The sequence below is a fragment of the Diprion similis genome, chromosome 13 (genome assembly GCF_021155765.1).
Source record: "Diprion similis isolate iyDipSimi1 chromosome 13, iyDipSimi1.1, whole genome shotgun sequence".
NCBI lineage: Eukaryota > Metazoa > Arthropoda > Insecta > Hymenoptera > Diprionidae > Diprion > Diprion similis.
This window is the reverse complement of record NC_060117.1, coordinates 146,548-164,982: the sequence shown is the minus strand read 5'-3', so window position 1 is coordinate 164,982 and position 18,435 is coordinate 146,548. Positions and strand designations below refer to the sequence as shown.

The following is an 18,435-nucleotide window of genomic DNA, read 5'->3' as shown; positions in this document are numbered from 1 at the left end:
CTTGGTTTTTTGCTCATTTTCGGAGCCGAAAATTTCTCGTCTCGGAATCGATTTGTATGACCATTTCTAGAGTAATTCGACCCCATAAAACTCAGGAAACACGTGAAAAATAGCCTCGGACCAACAGCAGAGAAATGACGACGAAAATCTACGGTTTTTCGGCTGTAACTTTTGATGCGTTGCTCGCAGCCTATTGGGACTGCGCTTAATCGATTCCCCTCGCGAAATTACGTCGGAATAGTGCCCTGAAGAATTTATTGCAGCACTTTTCAGAATCGTCGAAATTTTCGCCAAAAATCCAAAGGGGTAAGCCTTGGTTTTTTGCTCATTTTCGGAGCCGAAAATTTCTCGTCTCGGAATCGATTTGTATGACCATTTCTAGAGTAATTCGACCCCCAGGAACTCAGAAAACACGTGAAAAATAGCCTCGGACCAACAGCAGAGAAATGACGACGAAAATCTACGGTTTTTCGGCTGTAACTTTTGATGCGTTGCTCGCAGCCTATTGGGACTGCGCTTAATCGATTCCCCTCGCGAAATTACGTCGGAATAGCGCCCTGAAGAATTTATTGCAGCACTTTTCAGAATCGTCGAAATTTTCGCCAAAAATCCAAAGGGGTAAGCCTTGCTTTTTTGCTCATTTTCGGAGCCGAAAATTTCTCGTCTCGGAATCGATTTGTATGACCATTTCTAGAGTAATTCGACCCCCAGGAACTCAGAAAACACGTGAAAAATAGCCTCGGACCAACAGCAGAGAAATGACGACGAAAATCTACGGTTTTTCGGCTGTAACTTTTGATGCGTTGCTCGCAGCCTATTGGGACTGCGCTTAATCGATTCCCCTCGCGAAATTACGTCGGAATAGTGCCCTGAAGAATTTATTGCAGCACTTTTCAGAATCGTCGAAATTTTCGCCAAAAATCCAAAGGGGTAAGCCTTGCTTTTTTGCTCATGTTCGGAGCCGAAAATTTCTCGTCTCGGAATCGATTTGTATGACCATTTCTAGAGTAATTCGACCCCCAGGAACTCAGAAAACACGTGAAAAATAGCCTCGGACCAACAGCAGAGAAATGACGACGAAAATCTACGGTTTTTCGGCTGTAACTTTTGATGCGTTGCTCGCAGCCTATTGGGACTGCGCTTAATCGATTCCCCTCGCAAAATTACGTCGGAATAGTGCCCTGAAGAATTCATTGCAGCACTTTTCAGAATCCTCGAAATTTTCGCCAAAAATCCAAAGGGGTAAGCCTTGGTTTTTTGCTCATTTTCGGAGCCGAAAATTTCTCGTCTCGGAATCGATTTGTATGACCATTTCTAGAGTAATTCGACCCCCAGGAACTCAGAAAACACGTGAAAAATAGCCTCGGACCAACAGCAGAGAAATGACGACGAAAATCTACGGTTTTTCGGCTGTAACTTTTGATGCGTTGCTCGCAGCCTATTGGGACTGCGCTTAATCGATTCCCCTCGCAAAATTACGTCGGAATAGTGCCGTGAAGAATTTATTGCAGCACTTTTCAGAATCGTCGAAATTTTCGCCAAAAATCCAAAGGGGTAAGCCTTGGTTTTTTGCTCATTTTCGGAGCCGAAAATTTCTCGTCTCGGAATCGATTTGTATGACCATTTCTAGAGTAATTCGACCCCCAGGAACTCAGAAAACACGTGAAAAATAGCCTCGGACCAACAGCAGAGAAATGACGACGAAAATCTACGGTTTTTCGGCTGTAACTTTTGATGCGTTGCTCGCAGTTTATTGGGACTGCGCTTAATCGATTCCCCTCGCGAAATTACGTCGGAATAGTGCCCTGAAGAATTTATTGCAGCACTTTTCAGAATCGTCAAAATTTTCGCCAAAAATCAAAGGGGTAAGCCTTGCTTTTTTGCTCATTTTCGGAGCCGAAAATTTCTCGTCTCGGAATCGATTTGTATGACCATTTCTAGAGTAATTCGACCCCCAGGAACTCAGAAAACACGTGAAAAATAGCCTCGGACCAACAGCAGAGAAATGACGACGAAAATCTACGGTTTTTCGGCTGTAACTTTTGATGCGTTGCTCGCAGCCTATTAGGACTGCGCTTAATCGATTCCCCTCGCAAAATTACGTCGGAATAGTGCCCTGAAGAATTTATTGCAGCACTTTTCAGAATCGTCGAAATTTTCGCCAAAAATCCAAAGGGGTAAGCCTTGCTTTTTTGCTCATTTTCGGAGCCGAAAATTTCTCGTCTCGGAATCGATTTGTATGACCATTTCTAGAGTAACTCGACCCCCAGGAACTCAGAAAACACGTGAAAAATAGCCTCGGACCAACAGCAGAGAAATGACGACGAAAATCTACGGTTTTTCGGCTGTAACTTTTGATGCGTTGCTCGCAGCCTATTGGGACTGCGCTTAATCGATTCCCCTCGCAAAATTACGTCGGAATGGTGCCCTGAAGAATTTATTGCAGCACTTTTCAGAATCGTCGAAATTTTCGCCAAAAATCCAAAGGGGTAAGCCTTGCTTTTTTGCTCATTTTCGGAGCCGAAAATTTCTCGTCTCGGAATCGATTCGTATGACCATTTCTAGAGTAATTCGACCCCATGAAACTCAGAAAACACGTGAAGAATAGCCTCGGACCAACAGCAGAGAAATGACGACGAAAATCTACGGTTTTTCGGCTGTAATTTTTGATGCGTTGCTCGCAGCCTATTGGGACTGCGCTTAATCGATTCCCCTCGCGAAATTACGTCGGATCGGTGCCCTGAAGAATTTATTGCAGCACTTTTCAGAATCGTCGAAATTTTCGCCAAAAATCCAAAGGGGTAAGCCTTGGTTTTTTGCTTATTTTCGGAGCCGAAAATTTCTCGTCTCGGAATCGATTCGTATGACTATTTCTAGAGTAATTCGACCCCATAAAACTCAGGAAACACGTGAAAAATAGCCTCGGACCAACAGCAGAGAAATGACGACGAAAATCTACGGTTTTTCGGCTGTAACTTTTGATGCGTTGCTCGCAGCCTATTGGGACTGCGCTTAATCGATTTCCCTCGCAAAATTACGTCGGAATAGTGCTGTGAAGAATTTATTGCAGCACTTTTCAGAATCGTCGAAATTTTCGCCAAAAATCCAAAGGGGTAAGCCTTGGTTTTTTGCTCATTTTCGAAGCCGAAAATTTCTCGTCTCGGAATCGATTTGTATGACCATTACTAGAGTAATTCGACCCCCAGGAACTCAGAAAACACGTGAAAAATAGCCTCGGACCAACAGCAGAGAAATGACGACGAAAATCTACGGTTTTTCGGCTGTAACTTTTGATGCGTTGCTCGCAGCCTATTGGGACTGCGCTTAATCGATTCCCCTCGCGAAATTACTTCGGAATAGTGCCCTGAAGAATTTATTGCAGCACTTTTCAGAATCGTCGAAATTTTCGCCAAAAATCCAAAGGGGTAAGCCTTGCTTTTTTGCTCATTTTCGGAGCCGAAAATTTCTCGTCTCGGAATCGATTTGTATGACCATTTCTAGAGTAATTCGACCCCCAGGAACTCAGAAAACACGTGAAAAATAGCCTCGGACCAACAGCAGAGAAATGACGACGAAAATCTACGGTTTTTCGGCTGTAACTTTTGATGCGTTGCTCGCAGCCTATTGGGACTGCGCTTAATCGATTCCCATCGCGAAATTACGTCGGAATAGTGCCCTGAAGAATTTATTGCAGCACTTTTCAGAATCGTCGAAATTTTCGCCAAAAATCCAAAGGGGTAAGCCTTGCTTTTTTGCTCATTTTCGGAGCCGAAAATTTCTCGTCTCGGAATCGATTTGTATGACCATTTCTAGAGTAATTCGACCCCCAGGAACTCAGAAAACACGTGAAAAATAGCCTCGGACCAACAGCAGAGAAATGACGACGAAAATCTACGGTTTTTCGGCTGTAACTTTTGATGCGTTGCTCGCAGCCTATTGGGACTGCGCTTAATCGATTCCCCTCGCAAAATTACGTCGGAATAGTGCCCTGAAGAATTTATTGCAGCACTTTTCAGAATCGTCGAAATTTTCGTGAAAAATCCAAAGGGGTAAGCCTTGTTTTTTTGCTCATTTTCGGAGCCGAAAATTTCTCGTCTCGGAATCGATTTGTATGACCATTTCTAGAGTAATTCGACCCCCAGGAACTCAGAAAACACGTGAAAAATAGCCTCGGACCAACAGCAGAGAAATGACGACGAAAATCTACGGTTTTTCGGCTGTAACTTTTGATGCGTTGCTCGCAGCCTATTGGGACTGCGCTTAATCGATTCCCCTCGCGAAATTACGTCGGAATAGTGCCCTGAAGAATTTATTGCAGCACTTTTCAGAATCGTCGAAATTTTCGCCAAAAATCCAAAGGGGTAAGCCTTGCTTTTTTGCTCATTTTCGGAGCCGAAAATTTCTCGTCTCGGAATCGATTTGTATGACCATTTCTAGAGTAATTCGACCCCCAGGAACTCAGAAAACACGTGAAAAATAGCCTCGGACCAACAGCAGAGAAATGACGACGAAAATCTACGGTTTTTCGGCTGTAACTTTTGATGCGTTGCTCGCAGCCTATTGGGACTGCGCTTAATCGATTCCCCTCGCAAAATTACGTCGGAATAGTGCCGTGAAGAATTTATTGCAGCACTTTTCAGAATCGTCGAAATTTTCGCCAAAAATCCAAAGGGGTAAGCCTTGGTTTTTTGCTCATTTTCGGAGCCGAAAATTTCTCGTCTCGGAATCGATTTGTATGACCATTTCTAGAGTAATTCGACCCCCAGGAACTCAGAAAACACGTGAAAAATAGCCTCGGACCAACATCAGAGAAATGACGACGAAAATCTACGGTTTTTCGGCTGTAACTTTTGATGCGTTGCTCGCAGCCTATTGGGACTGCGCTTAATCGATTTCCCTCGCAAAATTACTTCGGAATAGTGCCCTGAAGAATTTATTGCAGCACTTTTCAGAATCGTCGAAATTTTCGCCAAAAATCCAAAGGGGTAAGCCTTGCTTTTTTGCTCATTTTCGGAGCCGAAAATTTCTCGTCTCGGAATCGATTTGTATGACCATTTCTAGAGTAATTCGACCCCCAGGAACTCAGAAAACACGTGAAAAATAGCCTCGGACCAACAGCAGAGAAATGACGACGAAAATCTACGGTTTTTCGGCTGTAACTTTTGATGCGTTGCTCGCAGCCTATTGGGACTGCGCTTAATCGATTCCCCTCGCGAAATTACGTCGGAATAGTGCCCTGAAGAATTTATTGCAGCACTTTTCAGAATCGTCGAAATTTTCGCCAAAAATCCAAAGGGGTAAGCCTTGCTTTTTTGCTCATTTTCGGAGCCGAAAATTTCTCGTCTCGGAATCGATTTGTATGACCATTTCTAGAGTAATTCGACCCCCAGGAACTCAGAAAACACGTGAAAAATAGCCTCGGACCAACAGCAGAGAAATGACGACGAAAATCTACGGTTTTTCGGCTGTAACTTTTGATGCGTTGCTCGCAGCCTATTGGGACTGCGCTTAATCGATTCCCCTCGCGAAATTACGTCGGAATAGTGCCCTGAAGAATTTATTGCAGCACTTTTCAGAATCGTCGAAATTTTCGCCAAAAATCCAAAGGGGTAAGCCTTGCTTTTTTGCTCATTTTCGGAGCCGAAAATTTCTCGTCTCGGAATCGATTTGTATGACCATTTCTAGAGTAATTCGACCCCCAGGAACTCAGAAAACACGTGAAAAATAGCCTCGGACCAACAGCAGAGAAATGACGACGAAAATCTACGGTTTTTCGGCTGTAACTTTTGATGCGTTGCTCGCAGCCTATTGGGACTGCGCTTAATCGATTCCCCTCGCAAAATTACGTCGGAATAGTGCCCTGAAGAATTTATTGCAGCACTTTTCAGAATCGTCGAAATTTTCGCCAAAAATCCAAAGGGGTAAGCCTTGGTTTTTTGCTCATTTTCGGAGCCGAAAATTTCTCGTCTCGGAATCGATTTGTATGACCATTTCTAGAGTAATTCGACCCCCAGGAACTCAGAAAACACGTGAAAAATAGCCTCGGACCAACAGCAGAGAAATGACGACGAAAATCTACGGTTTTTCGGCTGTAACTTTTGATGCGTTGCTCGCAGCCTATTGGGACTGCGCTTAATCGATTCCCCTCGCGAAATTACGTCGGAATAGTGCCCTGAAGAATTTATTGCAGCACTTTTCAGAATCGTCGAAATTTTCGCCAAAAATCCAAAGGGGTAAGCCTTGCTTTTTTGCTCATTTTCGGAGCCGAAAATTTCTCGTCTCGGAATCGATTTGTATGACCATTTCTAGAGTAATTTGACCCCCAGGAACTCAGAAAACACGTGAAAAATAGCCTCGGACCAACAGCAGAGAAATGACGACGAAAATCTACGGTTTTTCGGCTGTAACTTTTGATGCGTTGCTCGCAGCCTATTGGGACTGCGCTTAATCGATTCCCCTCGCAAAATTACGTCGGAATAGTGCCGTGAAGAATTTATTGCAGCACTTTTCAGAATCGTCGAAATTTTCGCCAAAAATCCAAAGGGGTAAGCCTTGGTTTTTTGCTCTTTTTCGGAGCCGAAAATTTCTCGTCTCGGAATCGATTTGTATGACCATTTCTAGAGTAATTCGACCCCCAGGAACTCAGAAAACACGTGAAAAATAGCCTCGGACCAACAGCAGAGAAATGACGACGAAAATCTACGGTTTTTCGGCTGTAACTTTTGATGCGTTGCTCGCAGCCTATTGGGACTGCGCTTAATCGATTCCCCTCGCAAAATTACTTCGGAATAGTGGCCTGAAGAATTTATTGCAGCACTTTTCAGAATCGTCGAAATTTTCGCCAAAAATCCAAAGGGGTAAGCCTTGCTTTTTTGCTCATTTTCGGAGCCGAAAATTTCTCGTCTCGGAATCGATTTGTATGACCATTTCTAGAGTGATTCGACCCCCAGGAACTCAGAAAACACGTGAAAAATAGCCTCGGACCAACAGCAGAGAACTGACGACGAAAATCTACGGTTTTTCGGCTGTAACTTTTGATGCGTTGCTCGCAGCCTATTGGGACTGCGCTTAATCGATTCCCCTCGCAAAATTACGTCGGAATAGTGCCCTGAAGAATTCATTGCAGCACTTTTCAGAATCGTCGAAATTTTCGCCAAAAATCCAAAGGGGTAAGCCTTGCTTTTTTGCTCATTTTCGGAGCCGAAAATTTCTCGTCTCGGAATCGATTTGTATGACCATTTCTAGAGTAATTCGACCCCCAGGAACTCAGAAAACACGTGAAAAATAGCCTCGGACCAACAGCAGAGAAATGACGACGAAAATCTACGGTTTTTCGGCTGTAACTTTTGATGCGTTGCTCGCAGCCTATTGGGACTGCGCTTAATCGATTCCCCTCGCAAAATTACTTGGGAATAGTGCCCTGAAGAATTTATTGCAGCACTTTTCAGAATCGTCAGAATTTTCGCCAAAAATCAAAGGGGTAAGCCTTGCTTTTTTGCTCATTTTCGGAGCCGAAAATTTCTCGTCTCGGAATCGATTTGTATGACCATTTCTAGAGTAATTCGACTCCCAGGAACTCAGAAAACACGTGAAAAATAGCCTCGGACCAACAGCAGAGAAATGACGACGAAAATCTACGGTTTTTCGGCTGTAACTTTTGATGCGTTGCTCGCAGCCTATTGGGACTGCGCTTAATCGATTCCCCTCGCAAAATTACTACGGAATAGTGCCCTAAAGAATTTATTGCAGCACTTTTCAGAATCGTCGAAATTTTCGCCAAAAATCCAAAGGGGTAAGCCTTGCTTTTTTGCTCATTTTCGGAGCCGAAAATTTCTTGTCTCGGAATCGATTTGTATGACCATTTCTAGAGTAATTCGACCCCCAGGAACTCAGAAAACACGTGAAAAATAGCCTCGGACCAACAGCAGAGAAATGACGACGAAAATCTACGGTTTTTCGGCTGTAACTTTTGATGCGTTGCTCGCAGCCTATTGGGACTGCGCTTAATCGATTCCCCTCGCAAAATTACGTCGGAATAGTGCCCTGAAGAATTTATTGCAGCACTTTTCAGAATCGTCGAAATTTTCGCCAAAAATCCAAAGGGGTAAGCCTTGCTTTTTTGCTCATTTTCGGAGCCGAAAATTTCTCGTCTCGGAATCGATTTGTATGACCATTTCTAGAGTAATTGAACTCCCAGGAACTCAGAAAACACGTGAAAAATAGCCTTGGACCAACAGCAGAGAAATGACGACGAAAATCTACGGTTTTTCGGCTGTAACTTTTGATGCGTTGCTCGCAGCCTATTGCGACTGCGCTCAATCGATTCCCCTCGCAAAATTACGTCGGAATAGTGCCCTGAAGAATTTATTGCAGCACTTTTCAGAATCGTCGAAATTTTCGTCAAAAATCCAAAGGGGTAAGCCTTGCTTTTTTGCTCATTTTCGGAGCCGAAAATTTCTCGTCTCGGAATCGATTTGTATGACCATTTCTAGAGTAATTCGATCCCCAGGAACTCAGAAAACACGTGAAAAATAGCCTCGGACCAACAGCAGAGAAATGACGACGAAAATCTACGGTTTTTCGGCTGTAACTTTTGATGCGTTGCTCGCAGCCTATTGCAACTGCGCTTAATCGATTCCCCTCGCAAAATTACGTCGGAATAGTGCCCTGAAGAATTTATTGCAGCACTTTTCAGAATCGTCGAAATTTTCGCCAAAAATCCAAAGGGGTAAGCCTTGCTTTTTTGCTCATTTTCGGAGCCGAAAATTTCTCGTCTCGGAATCGATTTGTATGACCATTTCTAGAGTAATTCGACCCCCAGGAACTCAGAAACCACGTGAAAAATAGCCTCGGACCAACAGCAGAGAAATGACGACGAAAATCTACGGTTTTTCGGCTGTAACTTTTGATGCGTTGCTCGCAGCCTATTGCGACTGCGCTTAATCGATTCCCCTCGCAAAATTACGTCGGAATAGTGCCCTGAAGAATTTATTGCAGCACTTTTCAGAATCGTCGAAATTTTCGCCAAAAATCCAAAGGGGTAAGCCTTGCTTTTTTGCTCATTTTCGGAGCCGAAAATTTCTCGTCTCGGAATCGATTTGTATGACCATTTCTAGAGTAATTCGACCCCCAGGAACTCAGAAACCACGTGAAAAATAGCCTCGGACCAACAGCAGAGAAATGACGACGAAAATCTACGGTTTTTCGGCTGTAACTTTTGATGCGTTGCTCGCAGCCTATTGGGACTGCGCTTAATCGATTCCCCTCGCAAAATTACGTCGGAATAGTGCCCTGAAGAATTTATTGCAGCACTTTTCAGAATCGTCGAAATTTTCGCCAAAAATCCAAAGGGGTAAGCCTTGCTTTTTTGCTCATTTTCGGAGCCGAAAATTTCTCGTCTCGGAATCGATTTGTATGACCATTTCTAGAGTAATTCGATCCCCAGGAACTCAGAAAACACGTGAAAAATAGCCTCGGACCAACAGCAGAGAAATGACGACGAAAATCTACGGTTTTTCGGCTGTAACTTTTGATGCGTTGCTCGCAGCCTATTGCGACTGCGCTTAATCGATTCCCCTCGCAAAATTACGTCGGAATAGTGCCCTGAAGAATTTATTGCAGCACTTTTCAGAATCGTCGAAATTTTCGCCAAAAATCCAAAGGGGTAAGCCTTGCTTTTTTGCTCATTTTCGGAGCCGAAAATTTCTCGTCTCGGAATCGATTTGTATGACCATTTCTAGAGTAATTCGACCCCCAGGAACTCAGAAACCACGTGAAAAATAGCCTCGGACCAACAGCAGAGAAATGACGACGAAAATCTACGGTTTTTCGGCTGTAACTTTTGATGCGTTGCTCGCAGCCTATTGCGACTGCGCTTAATCGATTCCCCTCGCAAAATTACGTCGGAATAGTGCCCTGAAGAATTTATTGCAGCACTTTTCAGAATCGTCGAAATTTTCGCCAAAAATCCAAAGGGGTAAGCCTTGCTTTTTTGCTCATTTTCGGAGCCGAAAATTTCTCGTCTCGGAATCGATTTGTATGACCATTTCTAGAGTAATTCGACCCCCAGGAACTCAGAAACCACGTGAAAAATAGCCTCGGACCAACAGCAGAGAAATGACGACGAAAATCTACGGTTTTTCGGCTGTAACTTTTGATGCGTTGCTCGCAGCCTATTGGGACTGCGCTTAATCGATTCCCCTCGCAAAATTACGTCGGAATAGTGCCCTGAAGAATTTATTGCAGCACTTTTCAGAATCGTCGAAATTTTCGCCAAAAATCCAAAGGGGTAAGCCTTGCTTTTTTGCTCATTTTCGGAGCCGAAAATTTCTCGTCTCGGAATCGATTTGTCTGAACATTCATAGAGTAATTCGACCCCCAGGAACTCAGAAAACACGTGAAAAATAGCCTCGGACCAACAGCAGAGAAATGACGACGAAAATCTACGGTTTTTCGGCTGTAACTTTTGATGCGTTGCTCGCAGCCTATTGCGACTGCGCTTAATCGATTCCCCTCGCAAAATTACGTCGGAATAGTGCCCTGAAGAATTTATTGCAGCACTTTTCAGAATCGTCGAAATTTTCGCCAAAAATCCGAAGGGGTAAGCTGTGACGTCCCGATGCCGTCGATCGTCGAAACAAACTAAATAGAGTGTTTCGCAGAAGGCACAACACCCGAACATCAGCAACACGCGTTTGGAGCCCTGATTTTTGGTAGAGGACCCGGGCCCCCGCTACGGACAAGTACTGAATGGAGGAATGGACTGACAAGTGCCGCGAGTGATTTCAATGTTAAATGATATAGTTCTTACCTTTGATCGATGTGAGCTGGGTTTGATCCCTATCCTTCCCTGGGCCCTGATGTAATGCGGATTTCAGTAAAAGGGGGATCTCAGGAGGTACACAACTCACGAACACTTGAGTATTTAACAATACCAAAAATGACTATATATTGTTACAATGTTTGTCATTAACACACTTGTATTAAAATATAATGTTATAAGTCTAATTAGTTATCACTACGCGTCGAGTGTATATTGAAGGTTGAAACGAAGCGAACAATTGAGAGTAATAGTAAGAAAATAAGTTTAAATATAACTGGAGAATAAGAAGTTAATTTTTGCACAAGCGACTGAACTCGTCAAACGTTGGATAAAAAGTTATTATTTTTTAATGTGACTGAACATTTTTAAAGTTAAACAGAAAGTTATTATTTTTTTTTAACGTGACTGAACAGTTTGAGAACTAAACCGAAAGTTATTATTTTTTAACGTGACTGAACAGTTTGAGAACTAAACCGAAAGTGATTTTTGCCGCGATGCAGCTGACCGCTCCGGCCGCTGCAAGGTGGCTGTGCGCTTGCGCGATTTTTCTCTGCTGTCCCACGATAGTCATGTAGGCCTTTTTGTCACGCCAGAGTCATTTATTGTTTAGTCTGGTCAGTATCAGTTCTGCGAGCGGCGGTCCGACTCTGGATTGTGCAGGCAACCCAATATTTATGACACCTTCAAGTGCGCCGTTCTCACCCTGAAGGGCTGTCAAATACCACCCACCAAGTGATATTTGATGTATCTTCATTACGAGCTTCCTCGACAGGTAGTATATATGGTTTTATATGTGATATTTTATTAGAAAAGTTCTTATAGTGACATGGAGGCATATAAACCATTCCTTAATTATCATGATCCATATTTGGAATATATAAATGGTTATAATATAATATAACTTAAGTATGTAATCAAATAATACATGTAAACAATACGTTTATGGGTACAAAGCACATCAACGTTTAGATGATTATACATCAATTTCGTATAGACGCTTCATAGTTATCATGGTAGATAGATAGTTGTTATATAATGTTGATTTAAGTGAATAATCGAATAATATGAATAATATATGCTCATAATACATTTACAGATAAGAGATGTTTCATGGTTCCAGCTTGTGCAGGTATATGGTTTGCATGTCCAGTTGTACATCAACAGAAGTGTGACAGGTTGCCTACTTCTTATTACGCTAGGCGCTTCGCATTGATGTACCTTTATATGAATACGTGAAGTGGTAACGTATAAACGGTTGTTATTACTAATTAATTAATGAGTATATATATATTTATAAGGTGTATATGTAATGGAATATAAGAAAATATAATCTTTTGTATTTATGTGTTAATATAGGTATTATAAAGAAGGAAGAGGGCAGCAGTCTAAAGATATATATAGAAATTTGTGTAGAGGCAAATTTCTACTAGGCGGACGTCTCTTACGGGGACGTCACAAAGCCTTGCTTTTTTGCTCATTTTCGGAGCTGAAAATTTCTCGTCTCGGAATCGATTTGTATGACCATTTCTAGAGTAATTCGACCCCCAGGAACTCAGAAAACACGTGAAGAATAGCCTCGGACCAACAGCAGAGAAATGACGACGAAAATCTACGGTTTTTCGGCTGTAACTTTTGATGCGTTGCTCGCAGCCTATTGGGACTGCGCTTAATCGATTCCCCTCGCAAAATTACGTCGGAATAGTGCCCTGAAAAATTTATTGCAGTACTTTTCAAAATCGTCGAAATTTTCGCCAAAAATCCAAAGGGGTAAGCCTTGCTTTTTTGCTCATTTTCGGAGCCGAAAATTTCTCGTCTCGGAATCGATTTCTATGACCATTTCTAGAGTAATTCGACCCCCAGGAACTCAGAAAACACGTGAAAAATAGCCTCGGACCAACAGCAGAGAAATGACGACGAAAATCTACGGTTTTTCGGCTGTAACTTTTGATGCGTTGCTCGCAGCCTATTGGGACTGCGCTTAATCGATTCCCCTCGCAAAATTACGTCGGAATGGTGCCCTAAAGAATTCATTGCAGCACTTTTCAGAATCGTCGAAATTTTCGCCAAAAATCCAAAGGGGTAAGCCTTGCTATTTTGCTCATTTTCGGAGCCGAAAATTTCTCGTCTCGGAATCGATTTGTACGACCATTTCTAGAGTAATTCGACCCCCAGGAACTCAGAAAACACGTGAAAAATAGCCTCGGACCAACAGCAGAGAAATGACGACGAAAATCTACGGTTTTTCGGCTGTAACTTTTGATGCGTTGCTCGCAGCCTATTGGGACTGCGCTTAATCGATTCCCCTCGCAAAATTACGTCGGAATAGTGCCCTGAAGAAATTATTGCAGCACTTTTCAGAATCGTCGAAATTTTCGCCAAAAATCCAAAGGGGTAAGCCTTGGTTTTTTGCTCATTTTCGGAGCCGAAAATTTCTCGTCTCGGAATCGATTCGTATGACCATTTCTAGAGTAATTCGACCCCCAGGAACTCAGAAAACACGTGAAAAATAGCCTCGGACCAACAGCAGAGAAATGACGACGAAAATCTCCCGTTACTCTCGTTTTTCTTGCGTCAATTCTGACACATTATTTGAAACGACTTCAGATCACGCACAATTTAATCGCCAAAATTATCTTGATATGGCTTCGGAATAAATTGATTCCAGCATTTTTTCCAAATTTACCGAAAATGCGTTGAAAAGAAACCAAAAACCAAACTCTCTGGTAACGTTTGGGGTCAAAATCAATTTATCTCGGTTTCTAGGTTCTCTCTTTCAAATCGTAGATTGCAGCGACATGGGGAGAGTTCATGCAATTCTTCCTTTCGATAAAAGAGGTTTATACATCGTTTTAAAAACGCGCAGGGGGCATTCTGCAATTATGCGTCTAAATGAAATAAAAAGTTTCGCAAGTATACGGAGTAATTTACAACATATTTCATAATACAGAGAAGCGTGCAAAGTAACTAACGTATACATATATTCGTTATTGCAGATGATTTCAATGGTGAATCTGGTACAAGTCCCAAGGATTATGTTGTCCCGGATATATCTGGTGATTCGTATCTCCAGCTTTTGCCAAAGGATCATGTTTTTCATAGTACTCCTCAATAAAGAATGATCATGTTAGGTGCTTACAAAACCGAAAGAATGAGATATTACAGCATATGTGAATTAAGGGTCATGTTTTATAAAAAGTTAGTAACAATTTTCGACATATGCCCCGCATTACTTGTTGCAAGAAAAAAGAAATTGGAAACGCAGAACTGGATTGTCTCGTCCGTCATTGCTCGTGAGAGGCGGTCTAATGATCATCTGTTAGTTCCTCGAGCAAATTTTCAATTGGCTTCGGTTTTTCTACATCTCCCGACAGGTCCTTTTCGTCAGTACAATCATCACTCAACTGAATTCGAGCTTGCTCATCTTCGTCATCAGTGTCGTCATCGGCACCAGGATGTGCAGAGATGTGATGCGTGGGACTAGCGATGCGGCCCGTTGTACCGGGTTTTTGCCATTCTCGCGCACCCTGCATAAATATTAAATCAAGACAAGCATTAAAAAATATAAGAGAGAACAAAGCATTTGTGCGATATTTTCTTGAATTTCCGCCGCTTTCCATGTTTAGAAGAGATTGTTATTGAAAATACTGTTTAACTTACGTGTATCTGTGCTTTCATGGTGCTAACTTTGTCCACATAGTAATCATAGACGAATTTTGCCATATGGGGCATGTCTTCGATGATAACGGTCTCGGACAGAAGGTTAACTGATGCTGTCAAGCTTTCGTTGAGTCTTTGTGCTGGATACATTTCACTAGGAAGTATGTGTAATTTAAGGGGACGCTGCATTAGCTGGTCAAACGCAGGCGTAAGTTCGAAGCAGTTTTTAAATAAGGCGACCCTGGCAAAGACGTATAAACCAAGCCGAGCTCGCGACATTGCCACCACCAGACGCCTAACGTCCCTCAAGTGACCAACTGCCCGTGTTTTCACCAACGACAGAAGTATATAATCATTCTGTTGACCCTGATACTTGTCAACAGTGGTCACTTTGTTTGGTCGCCCTATCAACGGGTTGTTAGCACACCTAATGTTTATTACGTCGCGTATTAAATGCTTCTGCCCATTGTAGGTGGTTAGTATGCTGATTTTGTCAGCTGGGTATCCTAGAAGGCGCATGTACATGAATACCGCGACGCAGTACTCGGCTTCAGCAAGGTTCTGATAGAAGTAGGCACTCGGTTCGCTCTCGCCAACGCCGTTGAAGTCCTCAACGTTGATGAGTTGAAAATCGAATAAAAACCCGGCGTTGGCAACAAGATATTCAGGACTACGCTCGACGTGACACAGATTACCCAGCTTTTTATATCGCCAGTTATAGAGATTGCATATACTTGGTCTGGCGCGACCTTGGCCATCAAGATCGACGGTGGGAACACCAAGCCTGACGAACCTTGCAAATAAAGACTGCTCCATATTTGAATATTTTTGGAAGGCCATGTTTTTGATGACGGGGGGCAACTGGTGATGGTCGCCGATCATAATCCAACGCTTCAAACGATTGTAGCCATCTTGGGGGTTTTGAAGCAGCAGTGGTATGAAGGTCTCGATTTCCAGTATCTGGGCGGACTCTTCCATAAGGATATTGTCGTACTTAAATCCCATGTCAACAAGTTCCCGTCGCTTCAGCGCTGCGTGCGTACAAGTCATTGCGATTACCTTCGCTTCTTTCACGAGTAAATACTTCGAACGATCCAGTCCTGATCTAAGCAATTCGAACGCACGAAACTCCTCAAGTTGGGCAAACATCCTCTCTACATATCTGAAAAAATCGCATAAACGTTATAATAATTGCCAAAGAAAACAACCTAGCTAAATATTGCGAATTATAACTTAATAGTAATTCGATATTCACTTGGGACGCGATATGTGATAGAGATTTCCCCGAGGTAGTCAACACAAGTCGGCACGATTTGCATTATTTTTGTCGGAATTTCGATAACTTGGCGAAGCTGCGATCTGCATGTTTGAATAAAAATGTCGTTTGCAAATCCACTACAAAAGAATGTCACATCTGCAGCCTCAATGCAACCATAATGCATCTACATATCGTATATCATTTATGAGAATGTTGCAGGAAGATTTCTGTAAATTAAATTCACAAGATGGTATCCCTTCACAAAGGCGCAACGCCATAATTAATGTGACGGTTGCTCAAATTTTTACTTAAAACGGACGAATTATTCTTCAGTATCTTGCAGTCATTTTAGCGCAATGAATAGTCAGGGACGGATGAGATTACTTGGTCAAATATAGCGAAGTACGGACAATTAGAACGCAAAAGTTGTTGCAAGTACCCATTTACAGCCGGACACAGTGTAACATGGCAGCAATCTGCTCGTAATTTGGCTACTTTGGAACAATGGGGACAGGGAGAAGAACACTTTACCTGAAGCAACCCTGGGCGATTTCCATATCCTCGTTGTAAGATCTTTCCTTGAAGAGAGGCTGTGGTGCATTGTCAAAGAACTTGTGGAATGGAAACTCTTGTGAAACTATGTTGGGCGAAGGATTGCTTCCAGATCTTTGCTTGATTCGTCCGTTGAAGCGTTCCCACCTTGCAAGTATCTGGTACATAAAGAAGTGTCCAGCAGTTTCGCACGTATACGCAACGTCTCCTTTTACATTAAGAGACTCCTGAAGCCTTTGAACTTCCATGAGGAGATCCAGACGTTTTGCCAGAACGTAGTTGACCCTTCCGTATCGGCTGAAATCTTTTTCGGTTTCAAGCGCCTCCTCGCCGTGACCTAAACGGAGCAGATGCCTCTCGTCTATGTCTAAGGCCATGATTTTTTCAAATAACTGATTCAATGCCTGATTAGAATGTGTGACTATTAATGTTCTTTGATTGGGAAAGTTGTGGTATAGATTTGAAATAATTTGTACTGCAACATCCGTTTTTCCGGTCCCCGGTGGACCGACGACCAACGTCAGCCCCGGCTGCATTCCGGCGCGGATCGCTTCTACTTGCGTTGGTGTGAATGGTATTTGGTTTCTGAGAACAGCAAGAGAAAAGATGACAGAAATATTGAGAACCATTGTAATGAAAATACCTTCATTAGTATTCATTAATGCCTCACCTCTTGGGCTCGTTGGCCTTGTAGGGGCCGCGACTCGGTGGTACGTGTGGCTCGACCACAATCACTTTTCTCTCCGGTTGGTTGTTCTGCTTGCACAAGACTTCTTCAAACGTTAGTCGAAACGGCCGAATCAATTTTTCTTCTTCGATGTCTTTAACTTTAATTCCATACCCGGGAAAACTTGCTCTAAGGTGATCTATGTCTAGGAACGTGTCGTTAAAATCCATGACCGCGATCTCATCGGGCATTCTGCAAACGGAGAGAAAAACGAAACTAATATCACAAATATCGCGTGCAGCATACTGTAAGAGAGTTTTTTGGCTTTGGGTTTCTTACCTCGCATATTGGGCAGCGCCGGGATCCCCGTATCCTAATATTATATTGTGGAGCCAATCGGGTACAACGCATTCGGTGTTCATCAATTCCCTGATCGTCTCTAGGACTGCTTTGAAATTGTTTTCCTTTGGCTTCCGCCTCATGATTATGTTGAAACCCTCATAAACATCCTCCTTGCCGTGGCTCGCGTTATCCATATCGATGCGGTATTGATTAGAGTCGAGCCAAACGCGGTAAGTGCGATTTTCGCCAGGGAGTACAGGCCTTGGTTCAGGACCATCCTCGATCACCCGACCATTCGAATCGAGCATGCCCTCGATCTCGCACCCTCGTACGGTTGTCAAACCAACCTGGGGTACAAACGGCAGTTTGTGACTGTATTTCGTTCCTGGAAGGCGTCTCTATGATAAATCGCAGGTGTTTATACCGGTATCTGGTCCTCGCGAGTATACCGAGGCTCCGTGTGCATTCATATGAATATTACGTAAATAATACACATATTTGCAGCCGGGCGTTTCTATCCTACTGTTTAAACACACGTATGCATACACGTCCGGGTAGCGACATATCAGAATCACTCACCGATGGTGTTAGGAGGTTTGATTGATATCAAGAAACAAACGTCGTGTTTTCTCAGGTTTTCCCACTCTGCCTTGATTTCCTTTCTCACGCTCAGATTCACAGTGACGTCGGCTCTTACGCGCGATGGCCTATTCTCCCCGATGTTCGGCTTCGCAACCTCAACAACTGCAAATTGAGTTATCGGCTGTGCCATTCTGGCCCATCCACCGTAATACACGCCGCCATCCTCCGCACGCCTGTAAAATACGGTGTACACACGTGAAATAAGTGACGTGCAACAGTACAGGAATTAATCGCACGTAGAATAATCGTTCAAAAAATAAAGGCAGTGCAACGGATCGAAATCGAAAAACTTAGTCTCGGTTGCAACTAACAATTAATTAGCGATGACACCGGCTCACTAAGTTTTGTTAACGAGATCGCGTGGCGAGAAAATTGCATACCTATCATGATTGATTCATGCGTGCAATGTAATTAGTAACGCACTCACCATGGACTGAGCCTGCTGACCGAATCTTCGATATCTTGCCTGATTTCATCTAAAATAATTAATTATAC

The 18,435-nt window shown here is 43.0% G+C and overlaps 1 protein-coding gene across 2 annotated transcripts in view; it reads right to left on the bottom strand.

Moving 5' to 3' along the window:
• Positions 1 to 14,021: 14,021 nt before the first annotated feature.
• Positions 14,022 to 18,435, bottom strand: part of LOC124414024 (RNA helicase aquarius) — a 44,184-nt gene continuing 39,770 nt past the window's right edge. For both annotated transcript variants that reach the window (XM_046894888.1, XM_046894886.1), the window contains exons 8-14: positions 18,368 to 18,416; positions 17,878 to 18,113; positions 17,296 to 17,683; positions 16,960 to 17,208; positions 16,269 to 16,874; positions 14,480 to 15,641; positions 14,022 to 14,346 (exon numbers count right to left, since the gene is read on the bottom strand). In XM_046894888.1, the coding sequence (XP_046750844.1) occupies positions 14,125 to 14,346; positions 14,480 to 15,641; positions 16,269 to 16,874; positions 16,960 to 17,208; positions 17,296 to 17,683; positions 17,878 to 18,113; positions 18,368 to 18,416 (2,912 nt within the window). In that variant the 3' untranslated portion in view covers positions 14,022 to 14,124. The remainder of the gene's footprint in view (positions 14,347 to 14,479; positions 15,642 to 16,268; positions 16,875 to 16,959; positions 17,209 to 17,295; positions 17,684 to 17,877; positions 18,114 to 18,367; positions 18,417 to 18,435) is intronic.